This window comes from Coloeus monedula (assembly GCF_965178545.1).
Source record: "Coloeus monedula genome assembly, chromosome: 8".
Taxonomy (NCBI): Eukaryota; Metazoa; Chordata; class Aves; order Passeriformes; family Corvidae; genus Coloeus; species Coloeus monedula.
The window spans coordinates 22,495,474-22,522,482 of record NC_138788.1 but is presented as its reverse complement, the minus strand read 5'-3'; the positions used below and the strand labels follow the sequence as shown (position 1 = coordinate 22,522,482).

Here is a 27,009-nt window from a genome sequence, read left to right as displayed (position 1 = left end):
CGAAGTGTTCTTGTTGCTTATTGTGTCACACCTGGATTGGAGTAATTTTTAAACTTCAGCAGGGTGACAGTTTCTTACAACAAAGTTCAGTTGCTGTTTATTGAGATATGTGTCAGTAGGGCACATTAAGTCCCTTGAAGGCATGGTTTCACATTGGGTAGAAATGCTGGTGAGCTCAGATGGGAAGACTACTATTAGTGACACTTTGCTGTTAAGCAGAACTAGATAAGAAAGAGGATTGTCAGGGCTGGAGATTCCTGCTGGATGTGGAGTTTTGCTCTGTGATGTGAACCTCTCTGGTATCGCTTCAGGAAAATGAGAGATAACGGTGTTTGGATAGCTGGTAAATGGTTCTTTACCTCAAGGCTGAACTGTCACTCTGTTACCAGTGTCCAAGCAAATAAACCTGTTGCTGTAGAAACTGATGTACTGGTTTCTATCACTGCTCAAGCGTGGATCCCAGTACAGGGGGTGAAACTTTGCTGGGAGGCATAGGTGGTGCTCCAGGTAGGGCATGGAGTGTGGCTGGCGTGCTGTGGTATCTGAACCCTGTCCACTACTCCAAATGGGTCAGCCTGCTGTAGGGCTTGGCCAACGGCTGGCTGACCAAGGCATTAACCTCTGAAGGCTTGGAGCAACTGACTCAGACAAATGGTATCCTCTAGTAAAGGCAGCATCTCCAAAAGCATCTTTCAAAGGTGTAGTAAGAAGAGAATGAGATCAGAACATGGAACACCTAATTCTGTCTCTGGTGTGCCATTGTGAATCTATGGTTGGATGTTTTTTATAAGTGAAGGCCTGCAATCGGTTTCCTACTTACTTTCCCTTCGCATTTAAGAACTCATCTGGCTTTCAAATAATGTACTTTTTCCTGCTCATGTACTTAGTTTGCATGTGCTAATGACTCTTCGAAGACAGAGTTTGGTAAAAACTAGGATGGATGGGGTATACCATGTTTACAAATTACTACTACATTAGTATGTAGTCCGGGGTTACTGTTGACTCTTTACAGTCATAAACAGTTCATATTTCCAAGTGGCAGATTTTGAATGTGATAACCAAGTTCTCAGAACAGTAGTGTTTGTCTGTAAGCCTTCCATTTTGTATTAATGTTTAAAGGTCACAGAAGTGACTGGCAAATAAGTATATACAGTCATTTCCCCCGTATTTATTAATTGTATTTTGATGACAACAATTATTTTCATTCATATTTTAACAGAAACATGATTTGCACTATTTTAAAAATAATTTGAAATCAAGATGTATTGTGCACAAAACACTTTCAATTCTTCTTCTTCACTTCTGTTTGATGGACTTAGAGCCTTAGTAGAAGAGTCTCCTGTTACTTTCCAGCATATTTACTACTGGGTGGCCTTAATGAAGAGACTTACTGTGTTTTGTCAGTTGAGGAGAAATGGCATAATTTGAGTAAAGAGAAACCACACAAATGAAGGACTTGGGAATTTGTTAAAGAGTAAAAGGAAGATATGAATGATGGCGTTGAGTTCAGGGTGAATCATAAAGTTTTCAAAAGTGGACAAAGCCTTGAAAGAGGATGATGGCTGAATTATTTTCAAGTCTGAAGCTCTAGGTGTTTCAAAGGATCTGAATGACTGATTGTTGGTATTCAAATATACACTCAACGTGTGGGCAGTGCTGTGAATGTGTTTCTTGCTGTTCACTGCAAATTATGTGAATAATTCCAGTGAAGCAGAGGATAACATCTGAATTTCAAAAAATGGTTGATCCTTTCAGCTAGTACCAATCTTACTCTTATGGTCTTTGATTTGTTTTGGTTAGTCTTATTTGTTAGTTTTAACTTGTGTTGCTTGAACCTCTCAGATTTTTATACTTACATGTCTATATTCCTATAGATCAACTTTTAGAATGTATTTTGATGACTTATTTAAGCTATCTCAATGTGACATGCTGCAGATGCATTTCTACTCTGGCCTTGGATTCTCCCTTAGTCTCCGCCCTGCTTTATGCTTATGCTGTCTCTGTCAATTTACATGACTGAATCATGAGCATCATCAGGTAATTCTACCTGAAGACTCTCTTCCATTCTTTCTTGGTTAGTTTTCCTCTGGATTAGTTGATACTTCTCGCTGCAGGAGTTCCTATTCAGGAGATACCTTACTGAGAGTGACAGGGAACGAGGGATCAGCTAGTTTGGCTAGAGCCTGCCAGTAGCTTGGCTTAAATCTCAAACCCCATTTTTAATTGTGTTTATTTTTTTGCATGGTTTGTATGATTACTTTTAAAATTTTAAAATCTTAAAATAAATCCTGATGCACTAGTTCATTCATCTTTTACATGCTTTTTTAATAAAAAATTATTTCTCACTGTATTTCCTGGTTTTCTTCTGTATAAGCATTATTTATCCTTGTCTTTTATACATACATTTTATTGTCAGTCATTTTCTTTATAGTTTGCCTAATCTTTCTAAGAGATCTACTTACCAGTGACAAGTCTGTTGAATTCTGTACCTTGAAGATTTTTATTTTGAATTGTGCTGCACTTCGTTTTCCTGTTAGTGTGACTCAGTGCTTGAAAGTACTTTTTATGCATTTAAGACTGTTTTCACGTTCCTCAAAAAATTAAAAGTTATTCCAGAAGTACTTGTTCAAAGATGGAGAGGAATTATACTGCCTTTAACAGCTAGAGTTGTTGTGCATCTCAGGTAGAAGGACTTGTTCATCCAAGTGTCGATGATGGAATTACAGCTTTCAGATAAGGTCACTTAGCATGAAATTCAAGTAACCGCTAAACAAAAAGTTTATTTAAACAGCTTACTGCAGATCATCTAGAAAGAAATACAGAACTGATCCTGAAAGTAAGATAAATGCAGTTTTGGCTTCTCTCAGTGCATCAACTTGTGCAGAAAAGGAATTTCTGTAAAGAAATAATGAGTGGAGCTGGTATCTGGCAGAAGCTTCACATTCTCCCTGATGCAGTGATGAATGATGAGGCAATTGAGAGGGTTCACCATCTGGCAGACATTTGCATAGTTTGAGACATCTAATACACAATCATGTTTAGATAAGTATTCTAGAAATTAGAAAAAAGGCTCTAACTTGACAGGATATATAAATACTGTAGTTCTTTGAGATTTTTTTGTTGTTGAAACACAGATGCTGCTGGTAAATCTGAGGTTCTGCATGATGCTCTATGCCAAATCAAATGTTGTTATAACTTGTTTCCAACTGTTCAAATAGGATTTGTGCACATCACAAGTGATTCTTAAGAGTCTAGCTATTTCCTCCTTACTGTTTGCCCGTGGTTCCCTAGGGAGAAGTGAGGTTTAGAAAGTGGTGATGACATATTGGTGCCCTGTTCTTGTTCTAGTATCTCTTGCTTGTTTCTGACATAAAACACTGTAATGAAAAACTAATAGTGTGCATAATACAGCATAAATTAAAGAGGACTTAATAAATGTGGTTTCTTATTCTGTTCATGGAATTGCTCTGGAACAAACTATAGCTTATTTACTAAAAAATAAAGCTCATTATTCTTTTTTAATTGTAAAATGATAGTTCTAATATACAAACAATTTTCCTAATGAATCAGTTTTCTCCTTAAGAGCTTGAACTGGGGTTGTAGTTGTCAAGCATGTTGTTGAGGTGATGTGGCGAAGATGATCAATTGTTTTGTATCCACTTACCATGCCAAATTATTTCTGTCATTTGCTGTTTCCCGAGAATCTCTCACTAACTGATTGCTTATGCCTTAGATAATATGTAAATACTTAAGAATTTGAAATATTAATAAAATTATTTGGTTGTTGGGAGGGGATTTGTGTGCTGAAATGTCTTTTGCTTAGGATAGATAGTTACCTTGTATACATAGCATGTAGGATGAAAGTTGAAGAAATAGTTATAGATGTCTGAGTGTGGCCAGGGTGGAGGGGAGGATTGTCAGGTTGCTTGCATTTGCCCTTCAGCTGTTTTGAATTACCGTCTGTCCCAGTCCAATAGCAGTTAGCCCATGGAAACCACAGTATGTGTTTAGTAATGTCCTGTATCTGTTTGTCAGTCCGCCGTATTCTCTGCACTCATAATCCTGGCCCTACCAGGGAGTCACTGAGTTTCGTGTGCGGCTCCCACAGCATTGTACATGCAGAATTGCATTTGGCATCATTGACAGCGTGCAACTTCTCTAAACAATCCCCATCTTCACCTTGATACCCATCCTTTACTTGCCCCTCATGCAGTTGCCACTTGTTCCCAATATTTACATGATCATCTTTTCCTTTGACAGCCTAGAACTGAAAGGCTTTCTAACTTACCACATCATGTGATGGTTCTGGTCCTTCATATGCCTTTCCTAAGACTAAATAATACTCTTAAGTTCAACATACTGTGTTTTGTTTTTGCTGAAGCAGAATTCTTGCTGACTTCAGAAGTAAATTACCTTGAGTAATGAGTTATAGGTTAAACTGATAGTAAATTAATACAGTTTTGTAGTCTTTGATTATATTCAATGTTTTACCTAGACTGTTGTAGACTTCAGTTCCAGATATCTGGGGAATAAGAAATCTTTGAATGTTGTTATAGATTGTTATTAATACTAATTAGAACAAGCTCATACTTGAAGTCTTAAAGTGTATGCAGTCAGTGTAAATGAAAAAAAAGCAGACAAATTGTAGACAAATTACTTTTGTGTCACATGTTTTCAGACTTAATACATTCTGTGAATGCATGTGCTGTTGTTTATTTTAATTACTCATTTGTCTTTGTTGGCTGACCTCTGCATCCACAATGATTCACTAATGCTGGATCTAGTTTCTTATATTTTTACTTTCCTTTACTGATAGAAGGAGCACATTACATTTCTGACATAACTTCAGCCTTGTAAAATGAACCAGTGTAGTTATTAATGGATTTAATCAGCTAATCTAGTGGCTTTAGAAAATGCCAGCATGTATTGAATACAGTGCAGGCTTTGCTGTTGACTTCATGTGCTTTTATGTTCAGATTTAACTGTAAGTCTAAATCAGTGTGGATGTACAACAGGAAGAATATCCTTTTGAATAATTTCAGCATTTTTATATGCAAGTGCATGTGTATGTTTGTATGAGGATTTTATATGAAGATCTAGGCTTTGGCCACCCATATGCAGACAGGCAAGTAAAGGAAGCTACAGAGAGTGATAATTCTGCAAATCTACAGTACAATACAAAATACAGTTTTATTGGTTGAGCTTGTGAGTTTTACAGTTGATAGCATTTATAACACCGTGTTAACGCACTTCACAGCATGTGTAATGAATTCCATCAGTTTCAGGAATTTGCTGGGCACACTGAACTGAAATCTGTTGATTGCTATGGAAAGCAGACACTGAGAAGAGTATAACTTAGGACACATGAAACCCATGTCATCTGTTCAGCAGAGCCACAGCTTCAGATATTTTTGCAGTTGTCCGTAGATCAGAGGCTCTACCATCATGGTTTTTACTTGCTGTCTCATGAGGTTTTGCATACTCATACACTAAACATACCAGACTAAGAGAAATTTCAGGGTGCATTTAGGCATCCTAGCAAACATGGTCTAAACTGAAGCTTCTACTGAGAAGCTTCTACCAGACATTCCTAATATTTTATTTTCATGGAATATAGTGATCATGTGACTGCAATGTGAGTCACTTTGTTTGGATGAAAAGAATAGTTTTGTGACTTATCAGCCAGGTGAATCAGTTTAACTCTGTGGACTCATGATCTCCAGAGGAGTGAGATGGTGGGAATGGGGACAAAAAAAGAGTGAGGGGAGGGGTAGGTCTACCAGTTTTGGTGGCAGCTACCTACTAGATTGACATAGCTGAAACAACAAATGATGTTTTCAAATTGCAGAAATGTGTAAACCACATTAGGAAGCATTTTCTTCCCTTGCCTGTGCTGCTCATTTTCTCCCTTGTGCTGTTGTGGCACATTAGTACAGCCATACTATGAACTAGATTGGGAAAGTGTTTTAGCTGTGAAGTAACTTGAGTAAAAGATTCTTGAGATGGATCACATTTGCATTGCAGTCACATTGCAGTGGTCACAAGAGGATGGGAACAGCTGGACATGCAGTGGGAGCTTCTTATGCAGACATTATTCTTGAATTGGATTTCAAACAGGCACAGATAGAGAAGAATGATATTGGTAGAGAGAAATGGGCAGGTGTGTGGCCTCAGCAGCTGAGGAGAGAGGTGACCAGCACAAGAAGTGTTGGGGGAGATTTGAGATAATTTCTAGAGAAAAGAAAAAGGTCTGAGAGAAGCTGTTTGGGGAGGATGTGTGGAAACATTTAGGTATAAGAGAAAGAGGAAAATTATGTAGGAGGAAGGAGGACTGAAAGACCAGTCCTAGTCTCTGAATGAGCTTTGTGGATAGTCTGGGATATAAATGGGCTTCTGGTTTTAGCAAAACCTGCTTAGAGAAGCAAATCAGTTATGTGATTATATTTATTTTTTAAAGTTTCTTCATAAAAACCCAATGTAAGTTAACGAACATGGTCAATTTCATTATCCTAAAATCACTGTGGGATGTTAAAGTTGCATAATATTGTCTTTTTGCATAATAGAGTGATATTTTGTAAGAGTTTCATTTTGCAACGGATGTAATAAGAGGTATAATATTTGCAGTGACAATCCAATTCATTCATTTTTATTCTTGACTTAGCAATAATACAGAGAGTATAGTTATGAATATATCGGTGGCTTGTATTTTCTTTCAGTTGTGTGGAAATTTGTGTTCTGGTCCAAAGAGGAAGATAAATCAGTAGATTAAGACATTTTGATAGATCACAGAATTCCTTGAAAAATCAATGCTGAAGACAACTACTACTACATATACATGTTTTATACCTTTTACAAAGAATTATTGTTACTTGATATAGCAAGAAAGAAACTAAAGAGATGAAGAAAAAATCAGCTGCTTCTCCTTCCTAAATCTTTCTCCTTTGATCAGCATCATCATATGTAGATGTGAACTGAAAGGCCAGTGGTTGCCAGAAAAAAATAAGATGGGATCCATCAAGTGTGCAGTGGCAAAAAGTTATGTAAGCTGTCACCTGTGGATTTGAAAAGGAAGGACAGGGAAGAGGGATAGGAAATGGTAGAATAAAAAAATTGGTGAAGTGCTTTCCTTTTTTTGTGTGGATGTGTTGGGTTGGTGGTGGTGTGGGGTGTTTTTTTGTTCTTTTTAAAGTGAAATAGGTGAAGTTGAAGAAAGTGGAATGCATTTCAGGGTACAATGTAAAAGTATAGGGACTACCAGGGAATGTAGACTTTAAAAATTGCTTGAGTGTTGCCTTTTCATTGCATGTGCTCTACAGTTGTGCTGTTGCAGTATTACCTAGGCCGCTCTGTGAGCTGTGTGACTCTTTTAAAGACCCAAGGTTGCCAGCCCATTGAACTACTGCTGTCTCCTTCTACAAAACTTTTCTATGAACTGGAGCTGTTATTTTCCTTTCTGGTGCTAAATCTGTCTAGTACAGGATCTGAGTTTACCACCTGGACTCTGCTTCGGCTGATCTGGCATGCACATGCATTTTGTAATGGGTGGAGAATGTAAAACTTGTGGCTCTTTGTTCTCTCTGTCACTTTCCTTTACAACCCTCCCTGTCATTAAACCAATAAAATTGAAATCTTGACTGAAGTATTAAATTGTATTTTTTTTTCCACGCACTTGTGGTAGCTGTACTGTATGAAGAAACAATGCTGTTGGTCGCCTAGCAAACTTTTAAGCCACAGATTTGTAGCAAAATGTAACTTCTCTTAATTTGTATTTCCTTTCTTTGTGATCCTCCATCCCTGGCAAAATGATACATTTAGTTTCAAATTTAATTGTGTGAGAAAATAGCATGTCAAAGGTCCTGTGAAGTAATGAGTGTATTTACCTTTTGATTTGTGCTAGACTGCTTTTGGATGATGGTTAGTAATCAATAAAAATGAAAGCTGACACTCTAAAGTGCATTAAAATAAAATTGTTAATCATAGTTACTTGAGAAGAGTATCAAAATAGATTTTACACCTCAAATTAATTATTGAGCTCTTATGCTTTTTATCCCTACCGTCATTCCTAATTCTATCCACTACAGATGATTTAACTATTATGTGCAGCTGAACCAGTGATTTCATAATTTGCCTCAGTTTTCTGCTACTTTTTGCTGTTGAAGCTTTAAAGGTTTTTTTTTTTGCTTGTTTCTATTGAATTTAGACTTTTAGTAAATGTAGGCCTTAGTACAGCTCTACATTTTCCACATTTTTAATAATACAGTTTGTTTTTCAGTGCTAAATATGATAAATTGAAGTGTAAGTGCACGCTTGTTTAATTCACCGTGATTTATCTCATGAATTATCTAGGTGTGTCTCTTTTAGTCTTCTGTTTCCTTTGTTGAGCTGTCTGTAACCTCATATTTTCTGATTCCAAGATTTACTTCTACCATGCTGCTTGCAGGAAAGAAGCTGAGAATTAATGACAATGTTGAAATGCAGGTTAACTTTTTAGATTAAGGCATACAAGTAAAGGAGTCAAAAGATTATTTGTATTTCAGTCTTGCTCTAATCTGTCTTTGTGCTTTTTCAGTTGTAAACTTGTGGCAAAAATACTGTTTTCTTCATGATTTCATGGTAACAGTATACAGTTTAATGAAAGCAGAAACCATGTAACACCAAAACAATTGTATTTCTGAACAAGAAAATAATTATTTAAAAACACAGTGTGGGTTTAAAATTTACTGTGTTCTTGAAAATGTTTTAATTTACCCTGGCTATGAGTCAGAAAAAATATGGAAAATATATTTTCTTTTTTCCTTTTTTTATTTATGTGTTTGATTTAATTGTTACAGCTTCAGTATAATTAGTTTTCTGCAGTCATGTGGCTTTCCATAGTGAAGTGAAGAAAGCTATTTAAATATGTAAAATATGACTGTGATGTTCCAAAATTCTTCTGTGAAATTTTAAGACAAATTTAAATGTGTATTTTGGAATTCTCTAGATCTCAGTACAATTAACTCACATTGTTGTGTTTGTAGTTGTGATGGTGGATTTTGTGCCATGGATGTTGTTCAATATATCTATATATGTCTTTTCTTTACAGAAAACCAACTTTTTGGATGTCCAGTGGGGAGATGCATCTGTGACATGGAGTACGTGTTTAGTCATCCACAATCTGAGACAACAGTGGGTGTGCTATATATGACAGAAGAATTAATTGTGGAGAGAGTCCAGCTGAATGGCTACATCACAATAAGAAACTGGTTTTAAAATGTTAGTGTTTCATGCCAGTAATCCAAGGTTGGGAAAGCCTAGCAGCCCAACAGTAAAAAAGTACATTTTTTTGTAAAAGCCACTTCAAAAAGAACAAGCAGTCAATATACATTTTACCACGTGTACCCTGATTCTTTAGCACTGAATCTTTTATTACACTGAAATCATGGTGTGAGGATTGGTGGAGAAGGTCCTCCCCCCATCCCCAGCACACATCCAGCAACTAAAGACTGTGTCAAGATGACCTCTGAGGAGATGGCAGCATCTGTTCTCCTCTCTGTGGTACAGCGTAAGGTGATACCTGCCCAGTCAGCTGGAGATGAAAATACTGAAAATGCTTTGGACACCAGTGCTATAAAAAGACATACTGCCAGTTCAGGAAGGCAAACCACACACACTCTGTCTTACTTACACAGACTTGAAGAAGAAAGTCTTCAGGGCTCAGTGCCCAAAATATTCCCTCTGGCCAAAGAACAACTGACTAATGACAAGAGTAATGAAAACTTCTGGGAGAGGAACAGCTCCATCTCTGATTCAGTGGAATTTCTTAACATTAACTGTAACATTGTGCAGAAAAACTACAAGAGCAATATCCCGTGCAGTCAGTTGTATCAATCTTGTGATCCTTTAGCAGGGGAAGAGGCATGCCTGGAAACTGGAATTCCTGTTTCGCTGGAAAGAGCCATGCTTGCTGAAATTCAGTTGAAAATGAATGGACCTTCATTAAGAAGCCAGACAGCAGTAAATAAGAATGACAACAGTGATCCCAATAAAGTGGCCTTTTTTCACTTACATTGTGCTAGTGAAAGGAATATATCAAAGGCTTTGTGCAGTTTACACAACAGCTTCATTCTGGATGACTGCTTGCAGCCCATGAGTGATGATGATGGTAACAGCACTGGTTCCCCAGCCTGCACCTGCAGCATAATGGAGTTGACAAATAATTGTGAGAATGAAAATGGGCAGCAGTTGTATGAAGATGCTCTAAGGGATAGGTATTTATGTCTGGAAAGAGCACCACGAAAGGTTAAAGTGGCATGCTCAGGTCACAACTTCTGTGGAAATAACTTTACTGGAAGAATGCCCTCAAAGCCCTTTCTGAGCCATTTTGAGGACTGTAATGATAACTGTGAAGAAGAGTTGGAAGAGGATTTTTTTAGAAGCAAAAAGGAACGTTCTACACTATTAATAAGACGTTTCTGTAAAAATGATAAAGAGGTTAAAAAATCAGTTTATACTGGAACGAGAGCAATTTTTAGGACTTTACCTTCAGGGCACATAGGAACCGTTGCTTGGAATTATATTGAGCAAAGAAGGAACAACAGTGGTGTGAAGCTTTCTAGGATTACAACAGAACAGCTAACCATGATTCAGTCCCTAATAAAATGGAAATTTAATTCCTGTCTTGAGAAGTCTTTATGGTGTGAGGTACGTTTTTCATAGTGGTTTTGGTTTTTTTTTTTTTGTTTCCTTGTTTGTTTTGATAACCTGATGACCTTTCCATTAAAAAAGTGCCTTCAACTAGTAAACACTTAGTAACAATGAATGGGATATTTCACTTACCCGCATTGAACAACCTTATGCTGAACACTGCTTTTTAGAAAAATTTATTGTCATCCTTTAAAATTCTTTTGGTTTAAAATACATGTAGTAGATATGCCTACAACTATATGTGTATAAAAGCTATACATATATATGTATATACATATGTATCTGTATAAAATGTGTATAGGTAAATATTTATACCTAGATTTATGTATAAATTTATTTATTGACAAAGATTCTTTACATATAAGAATATAACGCACCTATATACAGATTAAAAATATATTTGCATTTTATAGATATTTGTATTTTAAATAGAAAAGGTATATTATATACATTTATATTTTTCCATATATATGATAGGTGTATAAATATATATTATAGCTCTACGCATTTGAATATATATATAGCATATATGTGCGTATAAACATTTGATGGATATATTAATGATATAATTGTTCCATAAATACAGTAATAACATTATATGTGAGAGTATTAGATTACAGTGAAAAATTTGTTGCTCAAGAAAAGAAAGCATAGTATTTCCCCAAGTTACAGGTATTTCTATTTCTTTTACACTTGCAAATAAGAAAATGAGTAATATTTGAATAATATACAGTAGTGTGCTGATATTGCCCTGATTTGTGTTCTCTTAAGTTACATAATGCAAGGAATTCTAAGTTTAGAATGAACTCATGAATGCATAAATTATTATTATAGAAATTACATAGCACATTCTTAATATATTATTTTAAGTAGTAAAAGATTTTCTGTGCTGGTAAAAATTACATAGTTGTCAATATAATCTATAAAAGATTTTGACCACTGATTACTGAGCTTAGCAAAAAAAGGAGCTGTGGGGTTTTTTTGTTAAAATGTATGAATAAGCTCTAGGGAGGGGAAAATAATCAAGGTAAAGGAGAGTGTTGTCATATAAGCTATGCTTATAAATTGGTCCTGAATAAATGGGAATCTCTTCTGCTCGAAGAAATTTCTCGCACTTAGTGCTCAGAGTCTTCAACAACTTTCAGTAGGACTGAAATGGAGGAAAACTTCATGAAATGGAATCACAGAATCATCTATCATTTACATTCGTTTAAGATCACAGAGTCCTATGGTAAAATTGATCAAACAAATTCAAAATTTTGTCAGTTATAGGGGAAGAGAGGACTCTGTGACTTCATTATAATTGTGCCCTCCTGTAATATCCTCATGTCCTTCTAGAAATTAGTATTTTTCCATTTAAATAGTTGATTGGAGAGTTCTTTAAACGTGTATGTCAGGTTTTTTACCAGGTTGCAGAGCTTTGCGGTACTGTTCATTATTGTGAAATTCACTACACTGGTCAGTGCAAGTTCAAACTTGCTGGGACAGCAGATGCACTACAGGGTGAATGGTTGTGCTCCCATGGAGGGGTGAATATAATTCTGTGGATTTATTTAACGTGGCGTATGCTCAGTACATTTCAGTATCATTATAACTTTTTTGGGGGAGAGATGGGAGAATGTTTTGTAGCTGAGGTAGCTGAAGGATGTGTTCATGTTTCTTCACTGGACATTTCCAATTTGACATGAGTTCCTTAGCTTTTATCATGCATGCCTGTTTCACCACTTTCTACCACTGCTGTATATTACTGAACATATAGCATTTGAAGATTTTTTTGTAGTTTATTTATATGAACTCGGAAACAAAAGTAGTAAGTACTCACTGAATAATTTTAAATAGAAAAAGTTCTGTCTACAAGTGAGCAGAAGATAAACAGGCACTGTAAAGCACTTTGCGGAACTACAAGGCACAAAATGTTTTCCTCATGGTCAGAAAAAGCTTAAAACCACATGTTTCTAAGTCTTTCTTGATCCAAATGGACACCAAAACTGTTTTTCTTCTTATCAACCTCTGTATATAATCTCTTTATGTATAACGTGCATCAAGTTCTCTTAGCATTGTTTTCCTGTTATTTTAGTGTCAAATATTATTTCTGCAGTAATATTTCTATGTGTTTATGGCTTATATTATTAGCACTATAGATAGATTTACACAAACAGAAGTTAACTTAATGGATGTGACAAATATATGGACCTGTTGAACATAGGCACTGGGTTAAAATAATTTAATGAATTATGGGCATTTGTAGGAATCTTTCATGCTAATAATCAAAGGAAGAAGGAAAAAGTAGTAAATGAATGTGGTAATTTGTTCTTCCTTTCCCCTTATCTCACCCTTTGAGCATGCATTCTGTTTGGAACAGCTAAGGGAACAGTAGTTCTGTTCTTCAAGAGGAAAAAAAAGTTGAAGAAATTAAGTTTTCATAGCAGTACTGGTGTAACATGGAACAATAGAGACCTTTATGTTCTAAGTAGGAAAATGTGGGTCTCATTTGTGCATATCCCTTACATAAAAATTCTAGCACTAATATAGGAAAGGCACTGATCTGTCATCTTATTGAATGATTTTTTCTTTTTTCTTCCTCTACATAGGGAGGTGGGACTAAGGATTTGCGCTATATAGAAAATACATGAAGTTATATTTTGCTTCATGTAGCATATTATTACTATCTATAGGTATTTTGTATACAGATTTAGACCCCTCTGGATTGAATGTGTGTGTTGTATGAAGGGAGAAGATCTTTATGTTGAATATTTTTTCTAGTTTTGCACTTAGTTTTTGTAGCTAAATACAGTGCAGCATTTACCCTTCTCAGATGGGTGTTGTATCTGTTCAGGAGACATTTGCTTGTCCATGTTGGAACAGTGCAAGCCCCACACATCAGTACATATTAAAGAAGTCACAAGTGCAAAGAATTTGCCATGGAAACAGATCTTGAGAGTGCAGGCTCTGGTGTTGGCTTTGCTTGGGCAGTATCCACTGCTTGGGTTCAGCTCAGCTGCACCATGTTAGCAACCTGACTAATTCCCAAAGTCAGAGTTTCTGAGATCTGTGAGATGTTAGGTTCATAGGGCTGAAATACACTTTGTTTTTTCCTGATATGGTGGTGGTTTGGCTGTGGTGGTAAGGTAGTGTGACAAAAGTAACCATGTCGGCCATTGACTAAGATATTAAATCTGGGCAGCTCACTAGACTTTCACTGATTCTCTCAAGTGACCTCAAGATCTGCGATGGCAGCTGCAACAACATAGCTGAATTCTTTAGTTAAGCTTATTTTCTAGGCGTCAGTACTATCTTTGCTGTGTCATTACATTCCTGGTGCCAGTAGTTTGAGCTTTAAGAAGCAAGAACTCTGCTGGCTTGCTGAATTCTGCTCAGATGGAAGTTGGCACTCTAATATACCTGATATTCATCATAGTTGCTAAGGCAGTACTGAAATGCCAAATACTAATTAGGCAACAATTAAAGAAAACATTAATTGCCCCACTCTGTTTCCAGGTAGAATAGTGATTCTATTATAGATTTATCTTGTGGGAGTGTTTCATAGTTAATGTAATGATTTGGTATAGTAGTTCAGCATCTGTTAGCATCAGTTTTTTGTTTTTTTCCTTGTAGTATCCATAGTGTTTTTATGACTCCTGTGTAAAATGAATGTAATGCAAGGATTTGTGATACGCATGGCTAATGTAAGGAGCCCTTTGTTAAGATTTCTTTATTTCCATAAAGTTGAGCTGTAGTCAGTTGGTGGTATCTGTTAATAAAAAGTTAAGGAGAGAAAAAAGATTTGGAGGTAAAACATTTTTATATCATGTTTTATTAATGTTGAATCTAAAATAGTCATCTTGGATAATATTTTTTAAAAAAATAGAGCTAGGCACAATTTTTTTTCTGTTTAATAGATAGTATTTGATTTTTTTTGTTGTTTATAATTGATTATTAATTCTGAATATATTCTTAACTAAAATAAATACTTTGTAATTAATATAAATACTGTTTTTAATTTTGAACCTATAGAGAGCTCAGTTTCCTCCCTCTGCTGCCCTCCTCCCTTCCAGAGCTGTATCAACAATTCTAGTCTGCATGCTTTTCTGGCATTCCTGAAAATATAGATAGATTGAATATTTCACTATCAGTCATGGAAATAATGTCTGCTTAGGTTATTTCAACAACAATTGCACTAACCGAATGCAGGAGCTCGTTACTGCAAATGCTAACACATGACTATGAACAAAGGAAGAGTTAGTAATGCAGTGTGTTTGGAGAACATTTTGTTGGTCATTTTTCTCAGGTGTTGAGTTAATTGTAACCTTTAATTGTCAATATTTTGTCAGAAAGAAGAGTGTTTTATATCTAGAGTCTTTTATATCTAGTAGTATCTTGGAAGATACACTTTTCCAGTGCATTCAAAACATAATTTATATCATGAAGAGGCCCATGTTGATTCTTAAGAAGTGAAACAAAAGCTTGAAAGCATCTGATTTACCCTCTGTGCTAAAAGGGATAAGCAGCATAAGAGTCTCTGTTTATGTGCTGTTTCATTCAGGTGACTGATCGGATTTAGTAGACACACAGCTTATGGAGTGTCCACATGAAACCTGGACATAAGAGTCTTGTTAGTAAAGTTATTCTGCCAAACTCAGAGATTCACAACCCACAAAGCAGCCTAAAAAAATTAAATTATTGCTGGCTTTCACTCCTGGGTTGTTTTTAATTGTTTCTGTAGGAATTTCAGGTCTGGGTTTGCTGTCATACCATCTTTCTCTTAGAATTATGTGCTTTTCCCACTGTTTGTTACTTCTTGCTACTTATTTTAAAAGATGGAATTCTTTAAATGGATTTTTATTCTCCCCTCACAGTTTTGCCTGCATACCTAAAATGTAGCAGTGCTCTTTATGCTAAACTTAATGCTGTACTTGTACTTCTATTTAACAGAAAAAAGGCTACTTTGTGATTCTGTGGTGTGGACTACAGGCAGATTTGAGATTTTTCAGCTTTCCATTTTGAAATAAAATTTCTAGTCCAGCATGCTGAAAGGAATTTACAGGAAATAATGACATAAAGCAAATAATCTGCAAGTGGTTGGAGTGTTCCTCCACTCTAACAGTAATTTTTTTATCTGACTGTGCATGAGTATTTTGCCTGTTAAAATGCCATTGTGCTTTTAGACATAAAGGTTTATTTACTTATGTTAAAGTAGTTGCTAGGTAAGGACAAGCTGGTATTTGTTCTACCTGGACCTTGTGTTTCTTGTCTCTTTGTTTGAAGAAAAAAGTTAATGAGCAGAATTGACTATTTGGAAAAAAATCAGGGAAGCAGGAGAGAAGCCAAACAGGCATGAAATTATGTTTTCCCTTCAGTAAGTGCTGTAAAAATAAATTGAACTTTTTAAAATGAGGCTCTATACTTATATTTGCTTTGGGTTGAGTTACTCCAGTTTTAAAGGCTAGCTTTAAAAATAGAAAATTTACCCTCTGTCTGTAGAAGAAGTCATTTTACTACCATAATGTGCCACAGAGTTTGAGCTAAATTGCTTAATACTTTGTATTATTTTTTAGTTGCCTTATACCTTTAACAACATTGGGCCAAATTATGAACAATAAGTTTTAGCTGTGAGCACACTTAGGTATTTAGAGCCAATAGTGTGGGAGTCTTGGCAAGAGTATTATATTATGCCTTCAGTTTTTCCACATTTTCTGACTTTCCTTCTAGTGACTGTTCATTAACTGTAAAGAAGCATGAAGGTCTGGTTTAGAAAATCTCCCTGCAGCACATTAAAGGGTTCATTTTAGAGTGTTAGAGTTGGACACTTTTCTAAATTCTTTCTCAGTTGAAACTAAGTTATCTCCATTACCTGTATGAACTGTTGAAAAGTTGGGTTGTTTACTCTGGTGTAAGTTAATAAAAACTGTGCCATATAAAGATCACTCTGTTGGTGAGTGAATAACTAAAATCTGAATTTGTGAGATTTCATATACATTTGAATTTATCTTGCTTTTCTACAATCTTTCAGAATCTTTTAAAAAGAAATTTTTCTAAAATTGGGTTGGGTTGACAGTAATTGGTAGGCATATACCTTACCAGTATGAAATTTAAAACACAATTTAGAGGAAAAATCTCTACTGGAAAATTTTACTTGCCACAATATCTAAGACGTCCTCCATGAGATATGAGGCTATTTGGTTCCTCTGTGTGTCAAAAGTGATTGGATAATGTACAGTTATGAGCCCTCTGGTCATGAAATTTTCTTGAAAATACGAATTGGTGACGGCCTAAAAATCAGAATAACAATTGAATGTAATACAGCCGTTAAGTACTGTCCAAGTATTTATGAGCTGGACTATCAGGTGACAGGGGGGTTCCAAGAGTGCTCCCACACCAGTCTAAACTAATGACTCAGGGCAGTGTGACAGCACACAGCCTTCATCAGGAATGTCAGAAGTGGGGCAGTGCTGGAAACAAACATTAGGACCTGGTATTTGTAGCCACTTTTTTATTTTTCTTTTTTTCTTTTTTTAATTTTTGTTCTCCTGATAATTTCACTAGACAATTACATAGACACTATTATTTACCTGCAAAACACATGTATCAGACAGTGCTTCTATTGCCCTGCCAATTGTGTGAAAGTAACAATTTGTTTAATATTTTCAACTGTAACCAGATACATTAATTTTTGAACTGAGAGATTGGAGACCTGCTTTTAGTATAGAAAATACTCAAAGATGGAGACCTACAGAGAAGGTTGCTGTGATAGCACGGAAGCATGCAACAGTAATGAAAAAGTTTATTTTTGTCTTGAAATCAGCATCTGCACTTGTTTGAGGAGTCTGAATACTCTAATGAACTCTCATGAAAGTGGGGCTTTTCTTTTTCCTCTTAGCTTTTATAGTAACTGTAATACAACTGAGTGTTGCTACAATTTGGACTTTGAATCCACAATAAAATAATGTGAGCTTCTTTTAAGGTGATTAAAAGTGATTGTTATGTACTGGTTATTTTCATGCTAGTCTCCTGACACTGTAAAAAATGTTTTCAGGCAATCACAACAGATACCAACCTTCATTAGTAAATTGTGGGCAAAACAAAAGATGTATTATTAGCTGCACTAGTTTCATGTTACAGCAGTCTTAGTTCTTAGAATGTTTAGGAATTCCCTTCAAATATTAGAGAATGGGTGAAATCCTGGTCATACCGTAATCTGTTTAAAATCTCCTATTGGGATAATGTTACTTGGAGGGAGAAAAAAAAAGATGTGCAGAATGGAGCTGTTGGCTTCATGGGAACCGTAGTTTTATGTCAAATGTTTTAAGAGACAGACATGTGCCAAACTTGGATTAAGCAATTTTAAAACCATAGTTTTAAACTAAAAATATTCTCTATATAAATATGTGTAATGCATTGTAATATAACTCAGGTGGGATCATTAACTTAATAAATAAAACTTCCCTCAGTTGCTTATGCTGGTTTTTACTGTTCATGTTATCACACTGCTTGGAAGCTGTGCTTCTGAACTTGAATCTGTGTCCTAGCTGTTTTACAAACAAGTAATGATCTCATCTGTTCTCTAGACTTAGAGGCAGTTAGTTGTTAGTGAGCTCACTCAGAGTTTGGAGAAGATAAACTTCTCCCAAACACTCTCCATATGCTGTGGCTAGATTTCCTTTTATCTCAGCAAGCTCAGTAGCTGTGTGCTGCACTGTAGTCTGCAGAAGAGACATATCCTGTAAGTTTCCAATGGCGGGAGGGGGAGGGAACCAAAATGTACCCACCAGTTCCAAATATTAATATTAGGGAATTTTAGAGTTATGAGCATAAGAGCAAAGTAAAAACCAAGTCTTTAATAAAAATGTATATAACCCATCACAAATGGTTAGGCGGAATAAAGGTCTGAATGATAATTCTGAATGGTTCGTCTTTCAGCAAGAACATAAGAATGTATCCGAGGCCTGGAGAATTGTTCTAAATGGGATTTTGTGTTGGATCAAGAAAAAGACTCCCGAGAGCAAACTGTCCTCAATCTTCTGTTTTAAATTAGGAATTTATCTTGAGAAACTTTGCAGACTTAGAGCATCCTGCAGCATGCTTGAGGCCATTCTGGTTCTGACCCTGTGCATATGTGAAATTTTTTACTTTATATAAGCACATTATTGTTGTCATGGGAGCTGTAACATTGTACTTCCTGTCTGTTGTTTGCAATCTTGGGATTGCACTGGTGGCTTGCGTATGTCAATGTATATATTTTCAAGGGAAAAAAGTGTTATTTCATGAGCATTTAGAATATTTCCCTTTTAGGAAATTAGCTCATATTCTGGCTTACCTATGTGTCCTTTTAAAACTTACCTTACTTAAAATACAGTCAGGGAGAACTACAAGAGTGCAAAACTTTTCCCGTGTGAACATTTCATTGAGATGTAGTGATTTGCCATCAGCATAAAGGAGGCTTTGGTCTATTCACACCAAGTCACTCAGCAGGGTTGGGGGTGTAGGAAAGATAGAGGTTATCTATAAGCATGAAGTATAACATGAACCATATTTAACAGCAGTGTATTAATTTTCTTATTTTCTGTTAGTCCAGAAATAGAGGGATTTTGTTTCTTTTTCGTTACAGTTTTCCTTAACCAACAGATTGTGGATGGACATTTATTGTAATTTGACTGCTTTTGAGCAACAAAGTTCTTTTATCTTTAGCAGGCATTTGTGAATCACTGCATATGTAATTTAGCTTGCACGGTGTTTCTTTGCCATTGGTTTGTAAAAACTGCAAATCCAGCCTTTGTAAATGATGATCACTTTTGAGTCATATTTTTTTAGTTTTGAATGAATTTCTCATCACACTTTAGTTTTGACCAGCTGTTTCCTGTTTTTCCTGCCAGTGGTTCAGCTGCTGAGGAGATAAATGCATCAATGGTTTGTTTCAGAATTAAATTACCCTTATAAAATGATGGAAAAGTAAAACAAATATGTTGGACACCATTACAAGTATGCAGTTATGCTGAAATTCGAAAGATGAAGTATTGTTTGCTGTATGTAGACGTTTCATATACTGCAGAGCTTTTGCCACACCAGGAACTCACTTCATATAGAAGAAGTAATCCAGCATCGGAAACACCAGGATGAAGCTGTGTGTGGGGAATTTGGGTGTGTGTGTTGGAATTTTTCAAGCAGTTCCAAGTTTTTATGTTTGCATGAGAATATTCTGATTTATCTGATAGATGATCAACATAATTACCTGACCATTACATCATATTTGTCCTGTTCTGCCACCCCCCAGGTTTTGGACTGCTTTGGATAGATGATACGTTCATTTTTATAATCATACAAATTGCTTTGGAATTTTAGAACTGAGTTTGTATATGTGTATTTTCAGAATAAAGCAGGGCAGGTGTATCGGGGAAGACAGGGAATAGCTGGTATTACCGTCTATTAGGACTGGCTTGTGCAGTACACTTTGTTTCTGTTTTGTTCATGGTGAACTTACTCCATATCCACATAGACAGCAGCTGTGTTTTGTCCTTGCTTCAGACATCTTTCTTCAGGACCTTTAAATGATTTAGTTACTAAACCAAAGAGGTATTTATATAGATAGTAAAGAAAATATTGTCCCCTATATTCAGATTTGAGGTCATTACTGTGTAGGATTGTGGAACGATCACCCATTGGCTCTTCTTTTTGTTTTAGTGTACCAGGCTGTTCTGTGGCATCCAGGCACACCTGTCCCTTGTGCTGTTTTAGTCCTCTCTGGGACCTGAGTGGTCAGATTTTATTTAATCTGCACCCCTCTGGCATGATAGAAAAGCACACAGAGACCTCTGTTGGTTGCGTTTCTACTCCCATGGCCAATCCCCTGGATCGTGAGCTTTAAATAATTCCTTACCTGTTAGGTCTCTGGGTTTCTTATCAGTGACTAGCAGAGGAAGAGCTGGGTCTGTAGTGAAAGTCCCAGCTCCAGAACCTCAGAGTATGCATTTGCTCCCCTGGACAGGGTGCCTGAACTATTTTTTATATTTACCCATTTACAGGCCTTATCCCATGCCATTTTAAGGGCTCTGCAGTCTTCTACACATGCCAGCCTTAATAGTATTTACCTCAGGATATCGTCCAGCTATTGCCATTTGAGAAAGATTCACCCGTGCATCTTGCACTCTCTTCGTTGCTTTAGAGCTTTTCCAGGCTCCTCCTCCCCAAGTTCCTTTTGGTGAATGACTCCAAGATTTGCTCTCTCTTTCGAGGTTTCCTGATCTTGGAAGTCTCCATGGGAATTCTCATTAAATTCAGTGATGGGAAGGGGGAAACATTTTCCTCTCTCCCTTGAAAATTCTAGTTATTTCTAACTCCTGCTAACTAGTTTTGCTGTTTGTACTTCAAGCCGATCAAGTAGCTGTCTTATCTCGTCTCCTAGTGCCATTCTTGAATTTACACTCAACGTGCTTACTATTGCCTACACTGGTGGTCTTTATGGAGTCTCCTTTGTTCTTCAATCTTTTATAGAGACAGAAAACTTCCCAATTTATTTCCCTTTAGTTCTCTACTATTAGATAGGGGGGTTTTTGGCAATATTCACAATCTATGTTCAGCTGAGTCTCACACTTAAAGCTGAAATTCCTTCTTCATGCAACTGCGTGGTCTTAGTGGGCATTCCTACTTATATCAGCCTTAAGTCCAGCTTTGTGGAGCTCATATAAATTCCCATGTGGCGGCTGTCCCATTTTTAGCTATTATATTTCAGTTTTAACTTTTCTTTTGTCCTCTTTCTTTCCATGTTCTTTTAGGGGATTTTTTATTTCATGTGAAGATTAGTAAACAGCATTCAAACTTTACGTTGGGTGGTTGATATGCAAATGGTTGTACTATTACACTTTTAGACTGCAATTTGTTTTTCAAAAGAGATGGTATTTTTGGCCAAAGTTAAATCAAACTATCATAGAGCATATTACATTTGTAAGGGTTTTTTTCTACTGTACTCATCAGGAAAAAAGTATTTGCTAATTAGTATTTATATTAGGCATTAATGACCAGATTCCTCTGATCCTTGCTGAATTTAAATTTCTCCAGTCTGCAAAAAAACACAAGGAAAACAACAGCCAAGATGAAAGCAGATTCACAGGACATACCCCTGTGGTTGTGACTCAGTGGATCTGAGAGAACAAAAACTTGAAAACCTCCTTTTTTTCATTAAGTAAAAGACATGGAAATTGATTTAACAGTAGTGGGCGAATTTGCTAATGGGATATGAAAGGTAGTTAACTGAAGGAACTAATGAAAAGGAGCCAGTGTTCTATGAAAAACTTGGAAGGAAAATAAAAGAGATAGTTGACAAAGCATCCTTTGAGTTTTGGGACTTGAAAAATGTTGTGAGCAAAAACCGACAGAATCTTGTTTTCAAACCTAACCAGAACTAAGAGATTTGCTGATTTTCTGTGGAACTAAGGCATATGTAAAGTAGTGCTAGTGTGATCGTGATAGTTACATACAGAGTTTGCACTTTCAAGTAGAAATGTAATGAAAATTAATAGAATTTGGAGAGAGATTATTAGTCATCATTTGATTCCTAAATCATTGTGAATTGAGACACTTTGGCAAGGCTTGATGTGACAAGGCCAAGCAAGTGTGGCAGGGCTCAGTAGTTGGGCAATTTTACTACCTTCTTGGGGTTTTAATTAGATGATATTTTATAGGGTTTTTTTCCCTCAACAATATTTCTGCTATGGAAAGTATTTGATAAAAATAACATGCTTTTTAAAAAATGGATGTTAGTTTAAACAAAACAGATCTGCAAGAAGAGTTACTGAGTCTCAAGTTGGATAAAAATTGGGTTCAAATTCTTACCTGGTCAACAAATGAAATTAAATAATGAAATAGAATGAAACTTAATTTTGGAAAGCTTAGAATAACAAAGTTTCTTAGAAGACTAAGATGAGGCATATCAGAAAATTTAACACTACTGCTGCTACTTTGACTCTCTGTGCATTCCAGAGACTTGCAGACTTCCACCTTTCTCCCAAAGACAAGGAGCAGAGCTTTCTACTTTACCTTGATCATATATTACTATTGCCACAGTAGCCACAGTACTTGTGCACATACAAGAAGAGATTTTTGGTTCTTAACTGACGTTTGTGTGTCATTAATAGTATGTGCACCACAGCTTGGAAACCCATGACTGAGACCATGACTTTGTTGGACCAAATTTTGCAGGTTTTGGCTGAGATGAGATTATTTGCTTCGTATTGTGTTGATAAATACTATGTCAGGCCCCATAAAGACAATCTAGACCGTAAGTTGTTTTCCTGTTGGGAGAACAGAAGAAAAGTTGACATCTAATGAAACTTTAAAAGCGAAATTAAAATTAAAAGCCCCCTAAGCATATCATCATCATTCTGTAGTCTAACTTATGCCTCTACCCCAGGCCTGTCCATATGTTCTCTGCCCTATTATCTTCGATGTGGGTACTTTTCGATTTCAGATCTTAAACTGCTGCTGCCATAGCTGTGATCTTTTTGTCAGGCATTATGACTTCTTTCAACACTGTGAGTGGCCTGAGGACATTGAAGCCCAGGGTCCAAATTTTTAGCCACTAAAACTATGGTTTACTGAAACCTTGCTGAGCTGAGGAGTTACTGCAGGGCTTTCCTTGCACACCCTCCACATCCGCCATTTAATGTTCACATTTAAATGGGATAAAGAAAACGCTGTTCATCCTCTTGACATTCCCTTATCTCTTAGGCTTGTCCTGAATCACATCACAGAGCTTCTCTTGGTGCCTGTGTCAGTTCCAGGTGCTTGGGAAGGAATCACACAGCTCTACCAGGGACTGGAGCAGCTGCTAGGTGAGCAGGGGCTGGATAACACAGCATGTCTGCAGAATTGTAAAGCAAGTTTCAAAGTTTACAGATATTTTTTAAAAAGCCTTGCCATGTAGTTAGGCCAAGATGTTAAGATATTAAAGCCTTCAAGATCCATTAAGACTGGGAAAAAACTTCTTAATGACTTGTCAAGATTACCATTGTAGGATAACAAAGTGTTTGGGGAATGTTTTTATAGACTAGATTATTCTGTAATGTTATTTTGTAACAAGGAAAACCATATTATTTTTTCTTCTCGATATTTGCCTCTTTTTTTTTTTTTTTTTTCTTTTCAGTAAGAAACGTTCATAAAATTGATTAAGCATTGACAGGATATTAACTGGAAGTTTGAAACCGCACTGTTTTTGAAGGATGTTTTTGCCACTGAGCGTTCTGCAGTTCTAATTTTTGTACTTTTCTAATTTTTAACTTCTTTATGCAAGCAAGCACTATAGGCAAGTCACTGGTAACAGCTTTTCTCTAACCCAAGAGAGAAGTAACGTACTAAAGTACTATACTTTGTTTTCTCTTCTAGATGATCTTCTGTAGTCAGAGGATCTCCTTACTAGTATGTCCATTAACATGTGGTCCAGCAGTTGATCCTCTGCATTTATTAACATATGACCTAGGTAAGAATGAAGGGCATACAAGAAATTATATTTTATGTGTCCTGCCTGAATCAAGTTTGATTATAGGATTTGCTTGGATCAAATGGCTCTAGGACCATTAGACTTCATACATCCCTGGTTCAAAGGCTATTTGCATTTTGCTAATTGTTGCAAGTTGCTCCTGTCAGCCAACTGTTGTCATGTTGTTCAACATAGTGCTTTTAACTTAGCCTAATACCATGGACAGATGCAATTGGTCTGACTGAGATCAGCCAACGAAAGTATGAGGGTTCAAACTATTCTTTGTCAGTTGATCCTCCAGAACAGGAGGGAGATGATCTGAGAAGGCTTTGTTTATACAATAATTCTCATTATACTTTTCTGAAGTTAGAATTCACACTTTGGTACTACTCAGAAAAAATGCAGCCACAATTGTGTGTTTAAATTAGACACATAAATTTCTTAATTAGTCTACTGGATGATTTACCTACTGTTGTGATTTTCAACATGCTGAATTCCCTGTGTTCCTCATAATCAGACCAGCAACAGTTAGAAGTCTTAGAGATTTACAGGTTTGATTTTTAGGACTCCAGTTAAAAAATTTGGGCTTAAATTCCACTGAAACACTCCTTGAAAGTATTGACAGGGCTGCTGCATCACTGTCATCACTGATTTCCACTTAGACCTGGTTTGGATGCATATATACATGCACGTGCATATATAATCACGCATAACTGAGTATGTGATATGATACCCTTGATGATAATATCTTTGTCTTTCTGCAGTCCTTTTGACAATAAGACTTCACTAAAGAAGAATCCTTATACTATATTTATGCTGACCCAGATCTCTGCAAGGATAGTTTTACAGGTATAACTTTCCTAGTAGAACTGTATTAGCATCTCTTTGCTAGGAGAGCAAAGGCTAAGGTTTCAAAACAGCTTGTAGATGGGCTGTGTGTATTTAAGTGTGGAAATTAGTTCATTTTTCCATACCATGGTTACAGCTCATATATTTTCATTTTTTGAAACTATGTAAATACTAAAATATTATTGAAATTTGTACATTAGAAGAGAAGGAAACAGGAAAAATCTGATTGTTGCACCTGCCATTGAAGTTTTACTGTATTTGAAGTAAAATGTGAGGCATATGCCATCTGGTGGATAGAGTAATTCATACGGTTTTATTGCTAATTGTGATACATTTTCTCTGCTGCATTATCACTTTTAATTGCCATTGGTAGATATTTCTTTAGTCAGAAATAAAGGGGAAAAAAAATCTAAAAACTGAATTTGAGGGAAAATGGAATTCCAAACTTGGCACTGGTGTTTGATTAGACAACTGGATGCTTGGAAGAAAAACCCCAAAACCCAAATGGTAATGAAACCATTTTCCCCCACTTCAAATAAGAATTCTAAAGATTTAAAATTATGTACCAAGTAGTCAAAGATCATGCCTGATAGACCTTTCTCCTTAAATAGCCTCTGGCTTATTGCAGATTATGAGGTGTTTGCCATGGTCTTTGCAGACAGGTTGGCTGTTGCTGTGACATGGCAGATGAGACTGGAGCAGCCTTTCTGAGCCCGGAGGCCCATGTCCTACAGCAGCATTCAGGTGCCTTTGCCTGCAGGTCAGAATTCCATTTTGCCCCCCACTTGGGGCACAGTTTCATTAAGTACCATTTTGTGCAGAAAGCCATGCTTCTACAAATGTCGGATTTCTAGTACGTGTGAATGCAGCTGTGACTTGGCTATTTTAAAAGCCTAGATTAGGCAGATACAGTAAAGAGTGTGGCCCCTATTGAGTATTTCTCTTTGCACACAATGCTACATGGGGGCATGACTTCATGATATGCATCTCAGGACAGTTTATGGAGTAGACATAGTATGGGATAACAAGTGGAGCAGTCAGTGTATATTGATAGAAAATTTCTGTTATGTTGGTGAATAGTTTTTATTATTTGCTCTTTTATGGACATGGAGGAATCTAACATCCTGTGATCTACTGGAAGACTGATAGTACAGCTCCCTCATTTTTTCTTCAGACTGATCAAATATCTAAAATTATTTTTTTCAAAACTTATTCTTAGCATATTAGAAAATAATGAAAGAAGTGCTTCATAATGCCTTTCATACTGTGATTTACTACAGATTTGATCTAATAAAAGCAAGTTTGTGCTTATAGTCTGAAAAGGAACAAATTATTTAAATACATTGTAATCAGTGCATGTGTGAAATGGAATTGTCATCACCATGTTATGTCATTGTTCCACTAGCTAATGAAAAGGCAAGGAAAGGAGCTGAAATACAATACAATGGAAAAAACATTGTAAAAAAAGGTAATGGTATTGCTTCCATATGCTCCTGATTTCACTAGTTCACACTAGTTCAAGTGTTGGCACTGTACTGCACCACATTCCCACACAAGAGTGCACAAACAAGAGGGAGATTTAATTGCACATGGAAGTATTCATGGTTTGTTTTATTACTGGAAGTAACTGACTACTTTAGAAATATTTTAAAAGATTCTTCTTGACAGTAAACTTGCTTAGAGTGGACTCAACAGACTTACTATATGTGACTCCAAACTTCATGGCTCTGTTATTCTTCTTGTAACTAATTTATTTCTCAACATTCAAAGAGAAATAATGCTTAAAAATGCAGTAGGACAAGTTTTCTGCTTATTTGCAAAAATTAGAGTTGAAATGTTATTTGCACTGTAGTATAACAGAGCTTCTTTCTGAACTAAGCTGCTTTGGCACTTTTTTGTGTCGAATATTTAGTGATGAAAGAACATTTACAGGCTTACCCGCCTTTTAACTGTTTCACTGGTTGGGAAATACATTCAGTAGAACATTGCTAAAATGTTTACAGGTTTATACT

At 36.2% G+C, this 27,009-nt stretch overlaps 1 protein-coding gene across 6 annotated transcripts in view; it reads left to right on the top strand.

The window, feature by feature from the left end:
* The window catches only part of PLCE1 (phospholipase C epsilon 1), a 140,419-nt gene that overhangs the window by 15,421 nt on the left and 97,989 nt on the right, over nucleotides 1-27,009 (top strand). For all 6 annotated transcript variants that reach the window (XM_082286031.1, XM_082286032.1, XM_082286029.1 and 3 more), the window contains exon 2: nucleotides 9,083-10,680. In XM_082286031.1, the coding sequence (XP_082142157.1) occupies nucleotides 9,493-10,680 (1,188 nt within the window). In that variant the 5' untranslated portion in view covers nucleotides 9,083-9,492. The remainder of the gene's footprint in view (nucleotides 1-9,082; nucleotides 10,681-27,009) is intronic.